Here is a 19,572-nt window from a genome sequence, read left to right on the forward strand (position 1 = left end):
TTTATGATGGTGTGTTTTTTCTTTTTTTGACCGAGGTTTATAATGGTGTTTGTTCTATAAGTCGGCATCTTTGCCAACCGCAATCGATACTATCGTTTGATACTGCAAATGAAAACCCAGTGGGTGCGCAAAATTTCGAGCCAATCCTACAATCTTACAGCCTGTAGGAAGGAAGGAACAATGTTGTTGGTAGCACAAAAGTTCATAATCTTCTAGTTGGAGTAATCTAATTAAGGCTTTAATATTCATGCAGAAAGTTTTACAAAATGATCGTCTTTCGACATATATCACAATGGCGATCTTTAATCATAATGACTTGTACTGCTCGATCAAACGAGACGCATGGAGGCGCGACGTAGGAGCCACGGTGCAGCCCAAGCTTTGCAGATAAGAAATCTGGTAATTCACAGCATGACAAACAAATTACTGGGTCTCCTGACCATCCTAGATACCAATGTGTGCACAAGGAAAGGAGTAAGGTAATCAAATGCTTGAGTCTTGTGTACCTGTTTTGGTGTTGGTTCGGATGAACCCATTGAGTTCTCGATCCTTAACTTCTGGAAATGCTCCTGAAAGCATAAATATATGTACGGATTCAAACCAATGACAAATGGACATAATTTACGGACAACGATGGAAGAAAATACAGATATAAACGCCTCAGTATTCCATTGACGAAAGTTCTAGATTTGATGAATCAAACGTCTCACGTTGAGACTGCGTTAAGGCAAATGGTTCTCAAACACAAAGCAATCGTTTGCTACCGAAAACAACCAAAGTTTGACAAAGGGAACCGTCTTACACCTAACCTGTTTTTCCCTCATCAAATGAGCGCGTTGATCTGCAGGTATTTTCTGCCATCTCAAAACCTGTTACAAAGAAATATAACGTTGATGTCGAGCTGATAGCATATTATACCAATTATGTGTACAAACCTATTGAAATAAAGTAGCTGTAGTTGCATATTACGACAGATATTAACGAAAACAAAAGAAGGCTCGCCTATTCAAGATCCTAAATCCCGTGATTCTTTTGTTTTTAGTTTCAGAAATTTTCAGAGCACAAACTGGAAAGTACCAAGATACTTACATATTGGGCATAATGAAATGCATCTTCATCTTTCAAGCAAGATTTCAGTGAGCGCAAACCGTCCTGAGAGTTACATAAGTCAATCAGTAATATAAAAACGTAGATGCATCACATCCAAACACAAGTATTCAAACACCAACAACTTCTTCATGCGGTGAGGCATGTTAAAAAATAGGGAAGAACAGTTATTGAATAGGAAGTTAAAGGACTAAATTTATGACCTTGTGTTTGTAGTTCTTGGCTCGTATGCGTTCATCTATTACAAAACCAATCTGTAACAGGTACAACAGATATAAGCAGTAGTCAGAACATTAATCTTCGGCATTCACATTGCCACCAATCCAAAGTTAAAAGTCTAAAGGCAAAACAGTATGATTATTATCTCTCAAACAATAATGAAACTATACCCCGGTCTCAGACATAAATGAAATAATTCACCTTGTCAATTAATCTCTTAGGATCTTGAAATGCTTGCTTCTTAGCCCAGTCATTAAATACATGCGAGATAATCGATCTCTCATCCACACTGAATCTATTGCACAGTGACAGAAGAATAAAGTTAAACATGAACATAACCAACCAAAAATGCTAGTTATAATGGTACACCCATAATTGCAAGCAAAACCTTTTTAAGAAGCCATTTCCATGGTTTTCCTCCCCAAATTCCATCAATTCCGCAGAGGCAACGTCAAATTTACTATGATGGAGATCATTTTGCACCGTAATAACTTCAGAAGGTAGGAGATTTGGTTTGAGATCATCTGTTGACGGAGTAGTTTCTTTTGAAGTGTCATGATGCTTTGATTGCAAGCCTTCTGTACTTACGTCAGCCTACAAAACAAAAATTGCATTCATCCACACTAGACTTAATAAGATTAGAAACACTTCAGATTCTTCATTATTTGTAAGTTTGACTAAACAGCAGAACAACTGAGGATAATGAACTGTAATACACACCTGGACTTCTCGTAGATGATTTGGAATTTCTTTCAGAAATCGCGAAGGTTGAAGCATCTGAAGGAGTCACCTTCTCAGTCAGAGCAACAACAACAAATAAGGAGGACAGGAATTCAAGCTAAAACGAACCTGCCAACTGGAATCCATCGTAACATAAAGAATGAAAAGCTTTTTTCGAGCACGAGTCATTGCAACATATAATAGGCGTCTTTCCTCCTATGATTAGAGTGGGATTATTGAGTTATTGACCAAAAGAAAAAAGAGTGGGATTATTGTGAAAAACACTTCAAAGCTCTGCATATAACTGAAAAATGTTGAACAATTTACCACACACCTCAATGGAGGTCCCATTTTCTTTTGCAATGCCATTGAATTCATGCAACAACGGGATCTCAGATTCATTTACCTGTGTTATTGGCATGAGCATTAAAGCAAGCTAAGATGATTTGAAGAGGTTGATATCGTCATGAATATAGTAGAACAGAATACCAATTTCAAGCCATCAATTAGGTATAGCATTGGCATGTTTAATCAGTAAATCTAATGACAGAACACCTCAACTCTACACATAAATAAATAAAAAAAGGTCGTACCCAGTGCACAAGGCTCCCGCTTTACGCAGGGTCTGGGAGAGGTGAATGTCAGCTAGCCTTACCCCCATTTATGGAGAGGCTGCTCCCAAGTCTCGAACCCGAGACCTACCGCTCATGGGCGAAGGCACTTGCCATCGCACCAAAGAAAATACAAAAGCAGAACATCATACTACAATTATTGAATGTCAAAGGAACTTCAATATATCGACATGAACTAGCAACTAGCGTACTTCAAAGCAAAACTTTGACAGAACTTTTTCAAAATCTAATAAGTTAAAGTTATTAAACTAACAAATAATCTTAGTTTTTTTCTCAGGAATGTATAATCAAACAAATACAATGCCATCCCGGCTTTCACATAATAATTTTTTTTAAAAGAACAATAGTAAAAACCCAAAACATAATTAGCTGCAATCCAAAACTTGCAACCTTTCACAATTTACCTTGTCTATGATGATGCATACTTTGCCAAATAAAGATTCGGGTATGGAATAGCGCCTCAGTACTTCTTGTAAAACCTTACGACTTGAAAAATAAATAAATAAACAACAACAACAACAACAACAACAACAACAACAAAGCCTTTTCCCACTAAGTGGGGTCGGCTATATGAATCCTAGAACGCCATTGCGCTCGGTTTTGTGTCATGTTCTCCGTTAGATCCAAGTACTCTAAGTCTTTTCTTAGAGTCTCTTCCAAAGTTTTCCTAGGTCTTCCTCTACCCCTTCGGCCCTGAACCTCTGTCCCGTAGTCACATCTTCGAACCGGAGCGTCAGTCGGCCTTCTTTGCACATGTCCAAATCACCGGAGCCGATTTTCTCTCATCTTTCCTACAATTTCGGCTACTCCTACTTTACCTCGGATATCCTCATTCCCAATCTTATCCTTTCTCGAGTGCCCACACATCCCATGAAGCATCCTCATCTCCGCTACACCCATTTTGTGTACGTGTTGATGCTTCACCGCCCAACATTCTGTGCCATACAACATCGCTGGCCTTATTGCCGTCCTATAAAATTTTCTCTTGAGCTTCAGTGGCCTACGACGGTCACACAACACGCCGGATGCACTCTTACACTTCATCCATCCAGCTCGTATTCTATGGTTGAGATCTCCATCCAATTCTCCGTTCTCTTGCAAGATAGATCCTAGGTAGCGAAAACGGTCGCTTTTTGTGATCTTCGCTAGATTGCTCCGGTCATTAGTGTAGATAAGTATATAAATGGATAGAGATAGGAAAGCAAACACAAGATGTACGTGGTTCACCCAGATTGGCTACGTCCACGGAATAGAAGAGTTCTCATTAATTGTGAAGGGTTTACACAAGTACATAGGTTCAAGCTCTCCTTTAGTGAGTACAAGTGAATGATTTAGTACAAATGACATTAGGAAATATTGTGGGAGAATGATCTCGTAATCACGAAACTTCTAAGTATCGGAGTGTGGTGTCGTCTTGACTTGCCTTATCTGTCTCATAGGTAGATGTGGCATCTTCTCTGTAAGTACTCTTCCTCCATCCATGGGTGGTATCTTTAACTGGTGGAGATGCACAAGGTAATGTATCAATTTCACTTGAAGCTTACTTGTAGTTTCAGGCTTGGTCAAGCGCGATACAAACCATGTAGTAGGAGTCCCCCAAGTCGCCGAGCTAGGGGGTCTGCTGAAAGAGGTGACAGACAAGGTAAGCAATCAGAGCTCCGACTGATTGTTCACCTTCTCCCCATCTTGCAGCAGCATGAAGGATAAAGAGAAGAAAAATGAGAAGAGATGATATGAGATACTTTTGCTTTTGAAGAAGTAACTTTCCACAGGCTTATTCTTGAACTGAGCTGGAGGGTTTTCTGGTTTCCTCCAGAGTATAAGGCCGACTGAAGAATTTGAGGGTCAAAACAAGTCCATCAAATCTAGAGTACGTTCCACCCTGCTGATATGGGATACTTTTGCTTTTGACAGAGTAATGGATGTATCGGCACGTGTGCTGTTACGCTTGTCTCCACATGCTTCCTTGTATCCTTCGCACTTGCCCTATCTGTTCCTCAAGCAGATGCGGAATCTTCCCTGGAAACATAACATGTTGAAGATGAGTACTCGAGAGCAATGCCAGGTAAGTAATCAGGTAAGGGGTTCCAGGCAGTCAGTTCCTGGCTGGAAGCTTGATTCCAAGTGCTGACTGATTGCTCTCTTTCTCCTTGTCTTGCAGGTAAAAACAAGGCCAAAGGAAAAGACAGGGAAAAAGCATGATATGGGATACTCTTGCTTTTAACCCTGATGATATGAGATATTCTTGCTCTAGTATAGCTTGTTTGCAGATGTATTATCGGGGGGAAGAAAGCTGAATATTTCGAAAGGCTTCGTTGGGAGTGCCCTCTCAGATATGATGAAGGGTTGAGCATTTTTGCAGGTCTGCCTGTCCGTTGGGGATGGAGGTCGACATATATAGGAGTCTCCCTAACAACAAGTAGTAATGCTATTCCTTTACCCTGCTTGGTCATAGCACGGTAGTGGGAGCTGCCAGTTTCACATGTTTTAACTCTGTCAGAGCACTTTGAAAAAGTGGTCTGTGGTATTTGGCTCTCGAGATTCGGAAAACGATGCCTCTTCGATTTTTGAGAAAGCAATCATGCTGGGGGTCTGGCTCTCGAGATTCGGAGAGCAGTGTCTTTTCGATTTTTGAGGAAGTAATCATGTTGGGAGTCTGGCTCTTGAGATTCGGAGGGCGGTGCCTCTTCGATTTTGGAGCAAGCAATCCTGTTGGGAGTGTTGTCTCGAATGTGAGTAAAGGTTGGGCATGTTTGCTAGTCTACCTTGCCACGAAGCACAAAGGTTGACACACAGGGAATCTTTCCAATTATCCAGCAATGGTACTGTTCCTTTACCCTCTCTTCGCTTTTGAGAAAGTAGTCATGTTGGGAGTCTGGCTCTCGAGATTCGGAGGACGGTGCCTCTTCGATTTTGGAGCAAGCAATCTTGTTGGGAATGTTTTCTCGAATGTGAGTAAAGGTTGGGCATGTTTGCTAGTCTACCTTGCCACGAAGCACAGAGGTTGACACACAGGGACTTTCCAATTATCCAGCAGTGGTACTGTTCCTTTACCCTTATGGGTAATAATATGGTAGCTAGACCTTCAAAATTTATGTGTCTAAACTTTGTTAGTGCTGTTTCTTTGCTATTCTTTTACCTTTCTTGGTCAGAGCGATGTAGTGGGAGCTGCAAGCTTCACGTGCTCAACTTTGGCAGAGAACTTTGACAAAGTTATTTGTGGTACCCATGAGCTATTGTTGCGTGTGACAGGTGCTGACAAGGCTAGAAAAGTAGGTGCCTCTTCGATTTCTGAGATCGGCCCTCGTGGTCTCTGATTAGCCCAGCTTTTGAGAAAGCGAGCGCCTCTTCGATTGATTCGGAGAACGATGCCTCATCGATTTTTGAGAAAGCAATCATGCTGGGGGTCTGGCTCTCGAAGATTCGGGGAGCAGTGTCTCTTCGATTTTTGAGAAAGTAATCATGTTGGGAGTCTGGCTCTCGAGATTCGGAGGGCGGTGCCTCTTCGATTTTGGAGCAAGCAATCTTGTTGGGAGTGTTTTCTCGAATGTGAGTAAAGGTTGGGCATGTTTGCTAGTCTACCTTGCCACGAAGCACAGAGGTTGACACACAGGGACTTTCCAATTATCCAGCAATGGTACTGTTCCTTTACCCTCTCTTCGATTTTTAAGAAAGTAGTCATGTTGGGAGTCTGGCTCTCGAGATTTGGAGGACGGTGCCTCTTCGATTTTGGAGCAAGCAATCTTATTGGGAGTGTTTTCTCGAATGTGAGTAAAGGTTGGGCATGTTTGCTAGTCTACCTTGCCACGAAGCACAGAGGTTGACACACAGGGACTTTCCAATTATCCAGCAGTGGTACTGTTCCTTTACCCTTGTGGGTAATAATATGGTAGCTAGACCTTCAAAATTTATGGGTCTAAACTTTGTTAGTGCTGTTTCTTTGCTATTCTTTTACCCTTCTTGGTCAGAGCGATGTAGTGGGAGCTGCAAGCTTCACGTGCTCAACTTTGGCAGAGAACTTTGGCAAAGTTATCTGTGGTACCCATGAGCTATTGTTGCGTGTGGGAAGTGGGTGATTGAACAGTAAGATTCATGTGTTTTCTACTTCCCCAGAAGTCTTCGACAGAATGCCCATAATTTCCGCAAAGCTGAGTGTGCGTGTGACAGGTGCTGACAAGGCTGGAAAAGTAGGTGCCTCTTCGATTTCTGAGATCGGCCCTCGTGGTCTCTGGGGAGCCCAGCTTTTGAGAAAGCGAGCGCCTCTTCGATTTCTGAGATCGGCCTTCGTGGTCTTTGAGCAGCCCAACTTTTGAGAAAGCAAACGCCTCTTCGATTTCTGAGATCAACCCTCGTGATCTCTAAGCAGCCCAGCTTTTGAGAAAGCAAACGCCTCTTCGATTTCTGAGCAGGCGCCTCTTCGATTTCTGAAGCTCCGTCGAGTGCAGATTTTTATAGGGGCTGGCATTAAGTTCCAAAGCACACTTGAATCTCCACCAGTAGAAGCTTCATTCTTGCACTTCTAAGATCTTGATTTGTCCGACCTCTTCTCTCTTCAACACCTTTGAAAATGTCTGGCCCCTCCGACCGTCGTTTTGACTTGAACCTTGTTGAAGAGGCAGCCCCGCCTTCTCCAGACAACATATGGCGCCCATCCTTCGTCTCCCCTACTGGTCCTCTTACCGTTGGGGATTCCGTGATGAAGAATGATATGACCGCTGCGGTGGTGGCCAGGAACCTTCTCACTCCCAAAGATAACAGACTACTTTCCAAACGGTCTGATGAGTTAGCTGTTAAGGATTCGCTGGCTCTCAGTGTTCAGTGTGCAGGTTCTGTGTCTAATATGGCCCAACGCCTATTTGCTCGAACCCGCCAAGTTGAATCATTGGCGGCTGAAGTGATGAGTCTCAAACAGGAGATTAGGGGGCTCAAGCATGAGAATAAACAGTTGCACCGGCTCGCACATGACTATGCTACAAACATGAAGAGGAAGCTTGACCAGATGAAGGAAACTGATGGTCAGGTTTTACTTGATCATCAGAGATTTGTGGGTTTGTTCCAAAGGCATTTATTGCCTTCGTCTTCTGGGGCTGTACCGCGTAATGAAGCTCCGAATGATCAACCTCTGATGCCTCCTCCTTCTAGGGTTCTGTCCAGTACTGAGGCTCCAAATGATCCCCCTCCGGTGCCTTCTCTTTCTGGGGCTCTACCGACTGCTGAGACTTCTCCTAAGCAACCTTTGTGAAGGCTCCCTCTTGTGTGTTTATTTTGACTCATGTATATGTACATATTTGTAGCTTATCGGGGATATCAATAAACAACCTGAAAAATATTACAGCCACTTGTTAAGGCAAATACCTTAATTATGAAAACTATATCCCACTCTAAACCTTTTGACTGCAAGAGAATGAAAAAGAAAGACAGTAAGCCAAGAATGTTTTGTAGAACTCCAAAGGAAGTCCAATAGGGAAATCATTGCAAGTATAAGAGTTAGCGAGGTTCGCATAAGAGGATATCAAAAAGATCTAGAACCTGATGAATAGTAGTCAAAGTGACAGAACTTTGGTTGTCATGTCTTCGGGAGTGAAAATTTTCACTCTCCCGCTCAGATATGTAGTCGATGAAAGCTTTGAGTAAATTAACGCAGCCTTTTTCTTCTGCTACGACTTCTCTCTCCCCTTTTCCCGCAACAAAATGAGTTGATAAGAAATCAGATACGTCGTCTAGTAGGTACTGAAGAACCTGCAACGACAATAATCGCATCACAACAACAGGGTTGGACCAAGATTTAAGTGACAACAATGATTAACTAACTAAAATAGAGAAATTATTCATTTAAGACCTTGTTGACTGAAAAAAGGGTTTTCCAAGCAGCGGGTCATTTAAGCTTATTGTATAAATGACAATCATCACAAACGGAAAACTTACAGATCTCACGTCATTGTCTTCATTCAGCAGTTTTCCTCCATCTACATCAACGACTGCACGTTGCTCAAGACAGTACTTCTAAAAATTGAAAGTCAAAGGATAAATTATTAAGAAGCATTGAATATAAGCATGAAACGAAGAAAATGTTATGGAATGATGATCCTCATCCTCAAAGATGATTAAAAGCAATTTGATTCAAAAATGACATATCAACTCTGGAGAAATGGAAGACAAACCTGTGGTACCATATTCGCAACTGAGGTTATGACAGCTGAAATCGATTGTTCCTGTGTGCATTGATAAGTGAGACTACCATAGAGATTCACAACTAAATAAAGAGAGGTATTCCACAGAACAACCTTTACCTCTTTGGAAACACAGATCTAACAAAAACTATAACATTTTGGATTAATATTGACGAATCAAGAATAATGCAAGGGAGCAAGAGATACTCTTCCTTCTAATAACAAGGAGGCGTGAAAAGTATACAGACTTCCAACAATTAGAGAACTAAAATCAAACTAAAAAAATCACCAGAGTAGACAGAATCTCACTTCGCCAAAAATTTGAAAATATATCCTTTTTATCCATTGAGATTCATGAACTACTACTGCTACATCATGCCAATAAGCAATGCGTAAAAGGTGCTACAATTTACCGAATATATTTACCCTGAGAACAAGTTTTGAAATCATCTCTAGTGTTAACAGCACCTTCCGTCCTTGGGTAAGCTGAGTCCTATTATCAAGTAAAGAGACCAATCAGTACACCCAAAAGATCTTAAATGCTTGTAATACCAAATAAGAAAGAAACATGAGTATATCTTGAATTAACCATGCAAAAATGTAATGTTAAAACATCTTGTCATACAGACCTCTTCAAGGTACCAGAAATTTTTGCACTAAAGATGTCACAAGCAGCTGATATGAAGCTGCATTTTCTGTGAGTTGAAATTTTGTCAATATAATCGATCACCTGAAGAGAGAGAGAGAGAAAGACAGTGATGTCCAGAGATGTGAGCCTAAATGCTGAGTGTAAAAAAAGAAGATTAAATGGATAGCAAGAATATACAACTTTAATGCTGAAAAGAACATTGAATATGATGCTCATTCATCATTGCCATTGAACGTGTACCTTCTTCTTTTCCTCTTTCTCAAAAGCAAGTAGAGCCTTGAAGACTTGCCTATATGATCCATCATCACAACCAGGCAAAGTTGTTTTAATCATAGCAACAATGGCTCTAACTACCTGCCATAAGAAACATGCTACATCAACAAGATCACAGAGTGTACCAGAAACCGTAATGTAGCAAAATCTTAGATAAAATAGCTGGCCAAAAGGGAATGGAAAAGCAAGCACAAAAAACAATGAAAAGGACCAGTGATGCCAAAATTCTGGTGGAAAAGGTGAAAAGCTTATGTCTACTACAGTTCTTGTATGCATGCTTTATAACTTAAGTTCTACGTAGCAAAAACCACCTTATGCACAACAATATTGGAAAAATTAGATACATACAACTGAGAAGATAGGTTTTCATAATCTGGACAAGTGCTAACTACCTTCTTCCTATAAACTGCCACTCCATGAACATTAAATGGTATTTTCCTTTCACGCAAGGCTGTCTGGAAGACTTTTCCTGATACCTGTAGAATAAATTACAAAAGAAAATGTGACCAAAATGTCTTATATGATTCACCTCATTCACATTAGCACTAAGGCAAGTAAGCTTGACCTGCCTCCAGTAAAGGATTGCTATATTTCCATAGGAGCACCCTGCTTCTGACCATTTAGATGCAGTCTCCAGGATCTTGTCGACAACAAAGGCGCATTGTGCATCCTCATTGTGACTTTCCTTGATAATTACCTACATTTTGCCAGTAAAACCAGTGTCACTAACTAAAAGGACTGAAAAATGACATCAAATTGTACTTGTTGGAGCAAGGAAAGATTAAGTACCTTAGACCCAGAAGAATTGTCCGTGTCAACATTCTTTAGTTGGCATCGCTTCTTATTGTTTTTTATAACAGAAGATGCAGCTTCCACAATATAGCGTGTGGACCGAAAGTTTTTAGTAAGCCTAATCTGAACCATAAAGTTATGTCAAATCCCACAGAACCCCATAAAATAAAACTTACTTTTCTGTAATTGTACAATATATTTGTTCTATACTATATATAATGAAAAAAGACACTGTGAATTACATAAGATAACATAGCAGTCAAGTGCGAAGTGAACCTCTTTGTAATTTGAAAAATCTTTACGAAAAGAATCAAATCCAGAAATGTCCGCCCCATTGAAACTGAAAATGGACTGCAGCAGGATATATGTTATTTGATTTAGAACAGATAAGGGCTGGATTAGAATGAGCTGAGAGAGAGAGAGAGAGGGGGAGAGAGGGAGAGAGGGAGCAATAACATTGGATTTCCATAATAAATCAACAACATGCCTGATCATCATCACCAACAATGGTTATGTGGTTATGAGAGGCGAGAATCCGCAGAAGACTATATTGCATAGCACTTGTGTCTTGAAACTCGTCTATTACAATAGCTTTCCATGACTCCTGGCACTCCTTCAACACTAATATAGAGACCTTCAGGAAAATCACTTAGCAGCTTCACAGAGCAGCTAATTAAGTCGTGGTAGTCCAAAGCATTGCACGATTTCAAGATATCATTGTAATTCCTAAGAATTTCACCCTGATTCAGATTGAGAGCTAAAACTCATAAGCAATAGTTTCAAACAACTGAAATGATATCTGAAATTCTAGTTCTGAGCGTACTCCTGTCACATCACCCATTCTTCGGCATTCAGCGGGAGTCTTTCCAGAAGCTTTGGCCTGAAACATAAATAAATTTATTGCCTAATGCCACATATTGTAAGACACACCATTGTATTGGTCATTCTAGCTTGATTGTAGCTAATATTTTTTAAATCGAATGAATAGAGTTCTTAATCCACAATAATCTGAACATTAAATTTGGTATTCAAGACTAACCTGTGTCACAAACTTCAGCCATTTCTTTGATGCATCCTTAAAATGATGTGGAGATGTTACGCCGTTAGACTCTTCCCCATCTATAGCAACATTAAGATTCGTTTTACTCTTTTCATCTTCTGATAACCGCACAGCTTCAATGATTGCTCTTCTCTGTTGCCCATGTCCATATATAAAAAATTCTGGTCTGCGCTCGAGTCTAAAACACAAGCCAACATAACAGACTCAGCTATACCACCATATGTATGGTGTTCAAAATCAAGGGAGGTGAATCAATAGCTTACTTCTCAGCATGTGATCGGCAAAGTTGCAATGAAAATGAATGAAATGTACTGATTGTTAGTAGTTTTGCCGTTGCTTTCCCAGTCACAGATCCAATTCGATCTCTCATCTCGGAAGCTGCTGCTGTAGTGAAAGTCATTGCTAGAATGTTCGACGTGCTAATGCCCTAAGAACACACAAAAAAAAAAAAAAAAAAAAAACGAATAAGATTTCGATCATAAACAAGAAATGTAGAGAAACACACAATTATGAAAGAAAAAGTTAGGGGGAAGTAGCAACACCTCATAGAGAAAGCTAATACTTCCAGGGCCGGCAACAATCATCAAAGGTACTGAAATATCGCTGCAAGCTGCCTCGCGCTGCCTTTCATTGAGAGAAAGCTAATACTTCAAATACTCATCCGGCATGTTAGGCAATCCATGGTTAACAGAATCCGTTTGGTTTTCACTACTCAAAGGCGGCGCTGATGCGGCACGAACGTCACTACCACAACTCCCAATATCATCACGCTGAATGTCCACACTCGGTTTCTGCTCGATTAAAGCGTCAATTTCCTGCAAAATACTCTCATCGAAATCATCATCGTTAAGAATTCCAGATGCAGAGAAAGAATCAAATGAAGTCAGAAACTGATGTCTGATTGGAGTTGTGAAAGAATCCGATTTTGACACGCTTGATTCTGTCCGGCTAACGCTTAAGCTCCCGGAACACGAAGCACTGCCATATTCACCACGCGCTGAATTGTACCGGCTTGCGGAAATCGGAGGCGGTGTTCTTTGAACTCTATTGAGCTGGCGTTTGGATTCCATTTCCGCCACAGATTCTGGAATTTGAAAAACACAATTGAATTGATTTAAATTGAAGCAAGAAAACAGCAGAGTAGCAAAAAAATAGTAAGAATATGAAACCTTTGATACCTGAACGACTTACTTGGTATGAGGGAGGTGATGATCAGGTGAAACGGCGTCGTTGCGGGGGCGTTTGCGATCAATGAGGGCCTTGGCGGCTCTGAAATTCCGAGAGATGCGGTTTCTTTGTTCCGCCGTGAGCCCTCCGCCGTACGCCTGAACGTTTTCCTTGGACATTGCTTCGAAGATTCCAACGGAGGATTTGGCCTGACGGCCTGACGGCCTGACCAGGCTGATAACAGTGTAAAACCTTAGGAGCTAAGGAAAAACTAAGAGAGAGATCGTAGAGAGGGAAAGTTTTTTCTTTTTGGAAACCAGTAGAGAGGGAAAGTTTGTTAAACCTGAATAATATTCTTTTGCCTAATCGGATAAATGGTTCCTGGTCATAAGGTATTCGGATTTATGCCCTTCTGTTAAATAATGCTGACGTGGCTGCCACATATATGCCATGTGGCTGCCAAATGTCTGTCACGTGGCAAAAATAATAATTTTTAATTTTTTTTTAAAAAAACCTGAATTTTTACAAAAAAAAAAAAAAAAAAACCCAGATCTGCAAGAAGAAGAAGGAAAAGGGAGAGGAAGGAGGGTCGCGCGGGGAGAGGGCTCCGGCGGGGGGAGCTTCTGGGTTTTTTTTTTTTTTTTGCGCGGGGAGAGGGCTCCGGCGGGGGGGGGGGGGAACGGGCGGAGGGCGGGGGGAGCTTCTGGGTTTTTTTTTTTTTTTTTGTAAAAATTCAGGTTTTAAAAAAAATATATATATATTATTTTTGCCACGTGGCATATATGTGGCAGCCACGTCAACATTATTTAACAGAAGGGCATAAATCCTAACAGACTTAGACCACAGGGGTTTAAATCCGAATTTTTTTACCACAGGGGTTATCATCCGAATATCTTATGACCACGGGGACCATTTATCCGATTAGGCCTATTCTTTTCATTCAACTTGTCTACAATAATTACTATTGGATAAGTATATAGGCTGTGTCATTACTACTACACGTGCAAAACATGTGCACATATGGCTTACTAGATAGAATAGTATAAATACCTTTTCCTTTCCTTTATTTTGTAAGAGGTTGTAATACCTAAAACAGTTAGAGAAATATATTGTAATTCTTTCTGACTTCTCCTCTAAGCTTCCTTCTTCAGTGTATTTCTTAATTTTTATGGAATTCATCTCTACTGTTAAGATGGTATCCAGAGCCGTTCTTGCTTGCGCAATGGTACTGGTTCATCGTTTCCACTGCTTCGACTGGTAAGAAGGTGATATTGCTTATGGGCTTTGTCTCTGGATATTTGTTCTTTGCGTTGGAAACCCTAAAAGAGTTTAGTGTTCTTCTTCTGAGATTTCGTTTGAATTGAAGTGTAATTGAAGGCCGATGCCATAGTTTTTTGGTTAATTGAAGAGTTATATGTTGATTTGATGAAAGGCCGATGCCAAAATTTGTTGAGAATTTTCAATTTCTTGAAGTGATTTGAGTTGATTGAAGGCCGATGCCATAGTTTTTTGGTTAATTGAAGAGTTATATGTTGATTTGATGAAAGGCCAATGCCAAAATTTGTTGAGAATTTAGTTTCTTGAAGTAATTGAATAGATTCAAGGACGATTGCCATTGTTGGAGTATATATGTGATTCTTGCTTCTCTGCGATCGTAGAGTGATTGTTTTCGTAGTTGGAAATCAGATTTGCAATTCTTGTTCATCTGGAGTTATCCACCGATATCATTAACATATAATAAGAGAACAATAATTGATGAACCATCACACTTGACAAATAAAGAAGGATCTGCATATGATGACTTGAACCCAAGCTTAGGCAAATAACCTGAAAACATGTCATGCTAGGCTCTGGGAGCTTGCTTGAGACCATATAAAGACCTCTCCAGTTTGCACACATAATCTGGATAGGTAGAATCCACAAACCCTTGGGGTTGAGACATAAAAACTTATTCCTCAAGAAAGCCATGCAAAAAAGCGTTATTGACATCTAACTGTTTGAGTTTCCAATTATAAGATGCAGCCAATGATAGAACCAATCGAACTATGGTTGGTTTGATCACATGGCTAAAGGTTTCATAATAGTTAATACCAACTTCTTGAGAATACCCCTTAGCTACAAGTCTAGCCTTGTACCTAGCCACTGAACCATCTGGATTTCTCTTAATCTTGTAGATCCATTTACAACCAACAAGATTTTTGTCAGATGGTAAAGGCACAAGCTTCCAAGTATGTTGTTGAATCAAAGCATCCATCTCTTATTTCATGGCATTTTGCCATTGAACACATTTGATTGCACTAGAAAAAGACTTAGGTTCCTTGATTTCAGAAGCCTGATCCACCTTAGCAGAAAACACCTTCTTTTTCATAATCCTAGACTTAGACTGGGTTTGCATGGGATGACAATTTTGAGCATTGATACACACTAGTTGGAGATCATCCACTTGAGACATTGTAGTATTTGGATGATCTTTTGAATACACAGTAAGCAAAACCTCTGAAGAAGGCACAACACTTGTGGAATAAGAGACAAGATCACCAGAACTAGTGGGTTGAGAGGATGATGACTGAGTAACATGTCGTGATTTAGAGGTAAGAGAAGTGGGACCAATAAATGGAAATGTGGAAGAAACACTAGGTGGATGAATGAATGTGTTTGAATGCACAACAGACACTGGTAAGGAAGAATGACCAAAAGTAACTTGAGGATTGAAACCCAAAGCATTAGAGTCTGTAGGAAACTTGGATTCATCAAAAATAACATGTCTAGATACTAACAGTTTCTGATCTTTGAGAGAGAAGCAAATATACCCTTTGTATTGTGTAGCATACCCCAGAAAAATACACTTAGTAGTTTTAGGTTCAAGTTTATTGCTTCTATAGGGTTTCAATGAAGCATAACATAAACACCCAAAAATTCTCAAATGATCAAGCTTAGGTGTAGATTTATATAGCATTTCAAAAGGAGACTGCATATGTAGGGTAGGTGTGGGCATTCTGTTTACAAGAAAAGTAGCAGTGGCACATGCATGGAACTAGAATTTTGAAGGTAATGAAACTTGTTGTAAAAAGGTAATAGCTGTTTCAACAATATGTTGATTTTTTCTCTCAGCTAACCCATTATGGTCTAGGGTATAATGACAATATTTTTTATGAACAATGCCTTTGGTAAGAACAAATTGCTTAAACTGAGTACTAACATATTCCCCACCCCTATCACTTTGCAAAATTTTTACATGAGCATCAAAATAAATCGAGACAAAAGTAAGAAAGTTGACAAAAACAGTGAACACTGCAATTTTATTATTTAATGGAAAAATCCAGGTATATCTTGTACATTCATCAATGAAGGAAACATAATACTTGTAACCTTCTATAGACAGACTAGGTGAGGGATCCCAAACATCTATGTGAATTACTTTAAATGGAGTAAGTAACTTCGAAGCAATTACAGGAAAAGGGAACTTGGTAAACTTGCCTTGCAAACAAGCTTTACAAGTATGAGATTGAGAGTTACAAGGAAAAGATATACAAGACTTATCAAGTGTTGCAGTGACAATGGAATGTGCAGGATGACCTAATCGACAATGCCACAATGTAGAAGAAATCTTTTAACCCACAAATGCAACTGGATTAAAAATAGGAGAAATAGACCTCTGTGGTTTGAGACAACATTATTACTCAGCCCTTGGAATAGCACTCTCCCGGTGACCTTATCCTGTAGACAGAGAGAAACATCATTAATGATACAACGACACTGATTATCTTTGCACAACTGATTCATAGATAATAAGTGTTGTGACAGTTTTGGAACATGTAACACAGAGTTTAACTTGAAATTATGTGACTTAGTGAGAAGAGAAGAGGAACCAATATGTTTGATAGCTAAACCTTCACCACTAGCACTGGTCATAATATCATTTGATGGATAAATTTGTTGCCATGTGCAAGTTTGACAAATCTGAGGTCATATGGTTAGTTGCTCCCAAGTCAAGAAACCAGAAATCTTGTTGAAGAGATGAGGATGATGCACCAGCTCGTGCTTGCATAGCAAGAGGAAGATTTTGTGAGGATGTAGTTGAGAGATGTGGTATGACAGGATACTAAAACTGGGAGCTATTAGACTGTGGAATCATGCCTTGTGAAGGACCACATGGATTCTAGCTAGGTGCTTCACCATATAACCCAGTAGGCATTGGAGTTGGCATAGATGAGGATAAACCCTGAGAGAAATGCTCTGATGTGCCTGTGAAATTCTTATTCCAATCAAAGCAAGTAGCAGCAACATGGTGACAAATTTGACATCCATGTTGAAAACAATTCAATGCAGAATGACCTTTGCGATCACATATTTGCAGAATGACCTTTGCAACCCTAGAAAGAAGAAGGAGCGAAGAAGACCAAATGTGTACGTTTCTCTTTGGTTGTTTTTCCCTCCTAATCGTGCAGTTCGAAATCACGGACCTCGGGCCTCGGCCTAGTGGGCCCAATTATGAGGCCCATTATCGCCGGTCTTCTCGTTCTACTTCTAGTTACCCAAATTAAGAACGTACTGGTTCGCTTTTAGCGCGAGAGAGAAATGGAGGCCCTGATTGCCTCGTACGGAGACTCGTCGTCGGGCTCAGACTCCGAGTCGCCGGCTCCACCTTCACCACCACCTCCGGAGCTCAACAACCCTCAAGAACCGACCCCTGCGCTGCCTCCACCTCCTCTTTCACTTCTCGACAGCCCCAATTCCTTCGGTAACCTCTGATTCCCATCAATTTCATCTTTTAGCTTTCGGCTGTGATGGCTTTTTCCGAGTTGCCCACCAAGTGTTTGATGTTTTGCCTCTGAAGGATTTCTGGACTTATCGGCAAGCGCCCAGCCGAGCAGAGTTCGGAACTTTCCTCACGTCGAAGGGAACTACGCAGTACATGCATACATCCCAGGTTATCAAAATTCTCGAAATTTTCAGCTCCATTAGCAAATGCGATCGCTTTGCACTTAGTTTTTGCTTGTTTAATTGTGTGGTTCCAGTTTATATACCACCAGCACCAAGGAAAGAGATGGCCTTGTTTTTGAACAAGCTAGCTTCTCTGGTGCCTGGTCTCCATGCGGTTGACGTTGACTTCCCGCTTGACATTCTGCGTAAGGACGAGCACAAGCTTGAACAAGTTGCTTTAGGCAGAGAGTTCCATATAAGTCTCGGAAGAACTGTTCCGATTCGGGTGCACCAGATTGATTCCTTGGTGACAATGCTGCGGCAGAAGCTTCAGATTCAGAGGCGGTATGGTTACATTTACATTCTCTTGTCTGCATTGCGTGAATTTAGTTCTGTTATTTAACATAATTCTGTAAGCCTGCAAATTTTTCGTCCATTTTCGGTTTAACACATTCTGTTATTGTGAAACAGGTATTGGATTGATTTTAGCAAGTGGGAGGTTTTTGTTAATGATGATCAGACCCGGACCTTTGTGTCTATCGAAATCATTGCTGCTGGGTTAGCTGAGGTATGATTGCTAGCTTTCTCTCTTGGTGCAATTCTAAATGTTTTCAGTTGTCCTGGCGTAAATCATGTTCCTAATCCTGTCATGTGAGTATAAGCCTATGAAACTTAGGGCATGTTTGGCGGGCCGGACAAGATTGGAATTGGTATTTCAGACTAGTTAGGTTAGGATTGAACTGGATAGGATAGGTTTTTGGTCTAAAGATTGGTGTAGACTGTCTTAACCAGACTAGGAACGATGGGATTTAAAACGTGAAACAGATCCGCGACATCCCAACGATGACCCGCCCACCCAACTCTGCTCGTGACTTGCAACACCTCTCGTACCCTCCACGCCCCTTGGCCCGTCAGACCACTCTGATATCCTGGAGGGGTGAAACGTGGTTACTAGAAGCATACCTGTTTTCGTATTAATGCACGGTTGAAGCAGCTTTCATTGTCTACAAGTCTGAAATATTTCAACTTCCATTGATTTCAGATAACAAAGCAGATTCAAGCTGTGAATGAGGTGTATAAGCTTCACAATCTTCCTGAATTTTACAAGGTTAGCTTTTTCGTGTTTTTCAAACTCGAAAAACAAGATTGTGCCTGAATACTACTCATTGCTCAAAAAACTAAATCACTTCATGGGGTGTTGGTGATCACAGGATCCGCGCCCTCACATCTCGGTAGCTTGGGCATTGGGTGACATCAGCAATTCCCTGAACAAAGTGGTTGAAGAAGAAAGACGAAGATCTACCATCGGAGGATCGTTACAGAAATGTATTTTTACCAGTAAATTCAATGGTATCGAATGTAGGATTGGTAATAAAACACACAAAATATGTAAATTTTCTGAAGAATAATGTAGCCATTTAACTGTATTGTGAAATTCCGAGAATATATCGCTGAGCATTGGATGAGAAGACATTTCTTCGTTGGTGTCGAACTTCTTGTCGAAGGTATTGGCACCAGTGTAAACGTCATCATCCATGTTGATGGTAATTACTTCCCAGCTACAAAGGGTGTCGGAACAACCTTGCACGCACCCTCCTGTGCATTACTTGGTATTGTCTCAGATTCTCCAAACTTGAATGCTAATGTAAACCCACTCTTGACCTTTCCGTCATCTGCAATTACCGGAAAGCCGGCTTGGATGTTGCCGTTGACCTACCAAACTTAAAATACCGACGAAATGTTGGAGTACTTCAGTGTACTACTCGTTTTTGTATGCGAGAGCTCCACCTCTATCGTTGTAACAGCATCTGATGCGGACTAGTCCTTCATTCCCGTTACTCTTTGCCATCTCCACTTCGA

At 40.6% G+C, this 19,572-nt stretch overlaps 2 protein-coding genes and 1 long non-coding RNA gene across 57 annotated transcripts in view; 2 read left to right on the forward strand and 1 right to left on the reverse strand.

Annotated features, from left to right (window-relative positions):
* LOC126628768 (uncharacterized) overlaps nt 1–19,572 on the forward strand; it is an 82,234-nt gene that overhangs the window by 53,823 nt on the left and 8,839 nt on the right. The window lies entirely within an intron of this gene.
* LOC126628767 (ATP-dependent DNA helicase SRS2-like protein At4g25120) lies at nt 202–13,023 on the reverse strand. The gene is given in 29 exon segments (XM_050298597.1): nt 202–396; nt 507–569; nt 810–869; nt 1,090–1,152; nt 1,311–1,361; nt 1,528–1,621; nt 1,715–1,920; nt 2,047–2,103; nt 2,176–2,262; nt 2,381–2,452; nt 8,034–8,072; nt 8,208–8,417; nt 8,604–8,681; nt 8,840–8,890; nt 9,275–9,341; nt 9,478–9,578; nt 9,738–9,851; nt 10,163–10,246; nt 10,336–10,467; nt 10,560–10,685; nt 10,839–10,913; nt 11,050–11,184; nt 11,186–11,302; nt 11,386–11,442; nt 11,602–11,800; nt 11,886–12,049; nt 12,165–12,675; nt 12,677–12,706; nt 12,814–13,023. Coding segments are annotated over 29 exon segments (3,288 nt in total). The 5' UTR covers nt 12,969–13,023; the 3' UTR covers nt 202–306.
* Nucleotides 17,197–19,181, forward strand: LOC126628766 (uncharacterized). Of its 6 annotated transcripts, none has more exons than XM_050298595.1 (7): nt 17,197–17,530; nt 17,627–17,719; nt 17,808–18,057; nt 18,184–18,280; nt 18,538–18,649; nt 18,755–18,784; nt 18,924–19,158. In XM_050298595.1, the coding sequence occupies exons 1-6, from the start codon at nt 17,368–17,370 to the stop codon at nt 18,781–18,783; spliced, it is 744 nt and encodes a 247-aa protein (XP_050154552.1). In that variant the 5' UTR covers nt 17,197–17,367; the 3' UTR covers nt 18,784; nt 18,924–19,158. The 6 variants fall into 6 exon arrangements, with proteins under 6 accessions (XP_050154552.1, XP_050154550.1, XP_050154551.1 ...); XM_050298593.1 differs by having other exon boundaries at nt 18,755–18,820; nt 18,924–19,098; XM_050298594.1 differs by having other exon boundaries at nt 18,755–18,791; nt 18,824–18,968.

Source organism: Malus sylvestris, chromosome 7 (assembly GCF_916048215.2).
Source record: "Malus sylvestris chromosome 7, drMalSylv7.2, whole genome shotgun sequence".
Classification (NCBI taxonomy): Eukaryota; Viridiplantae; Streptophyta; class Magnoliopsida; order Rosales; family Rosaceae; genus Malus; species Malus sylvestris.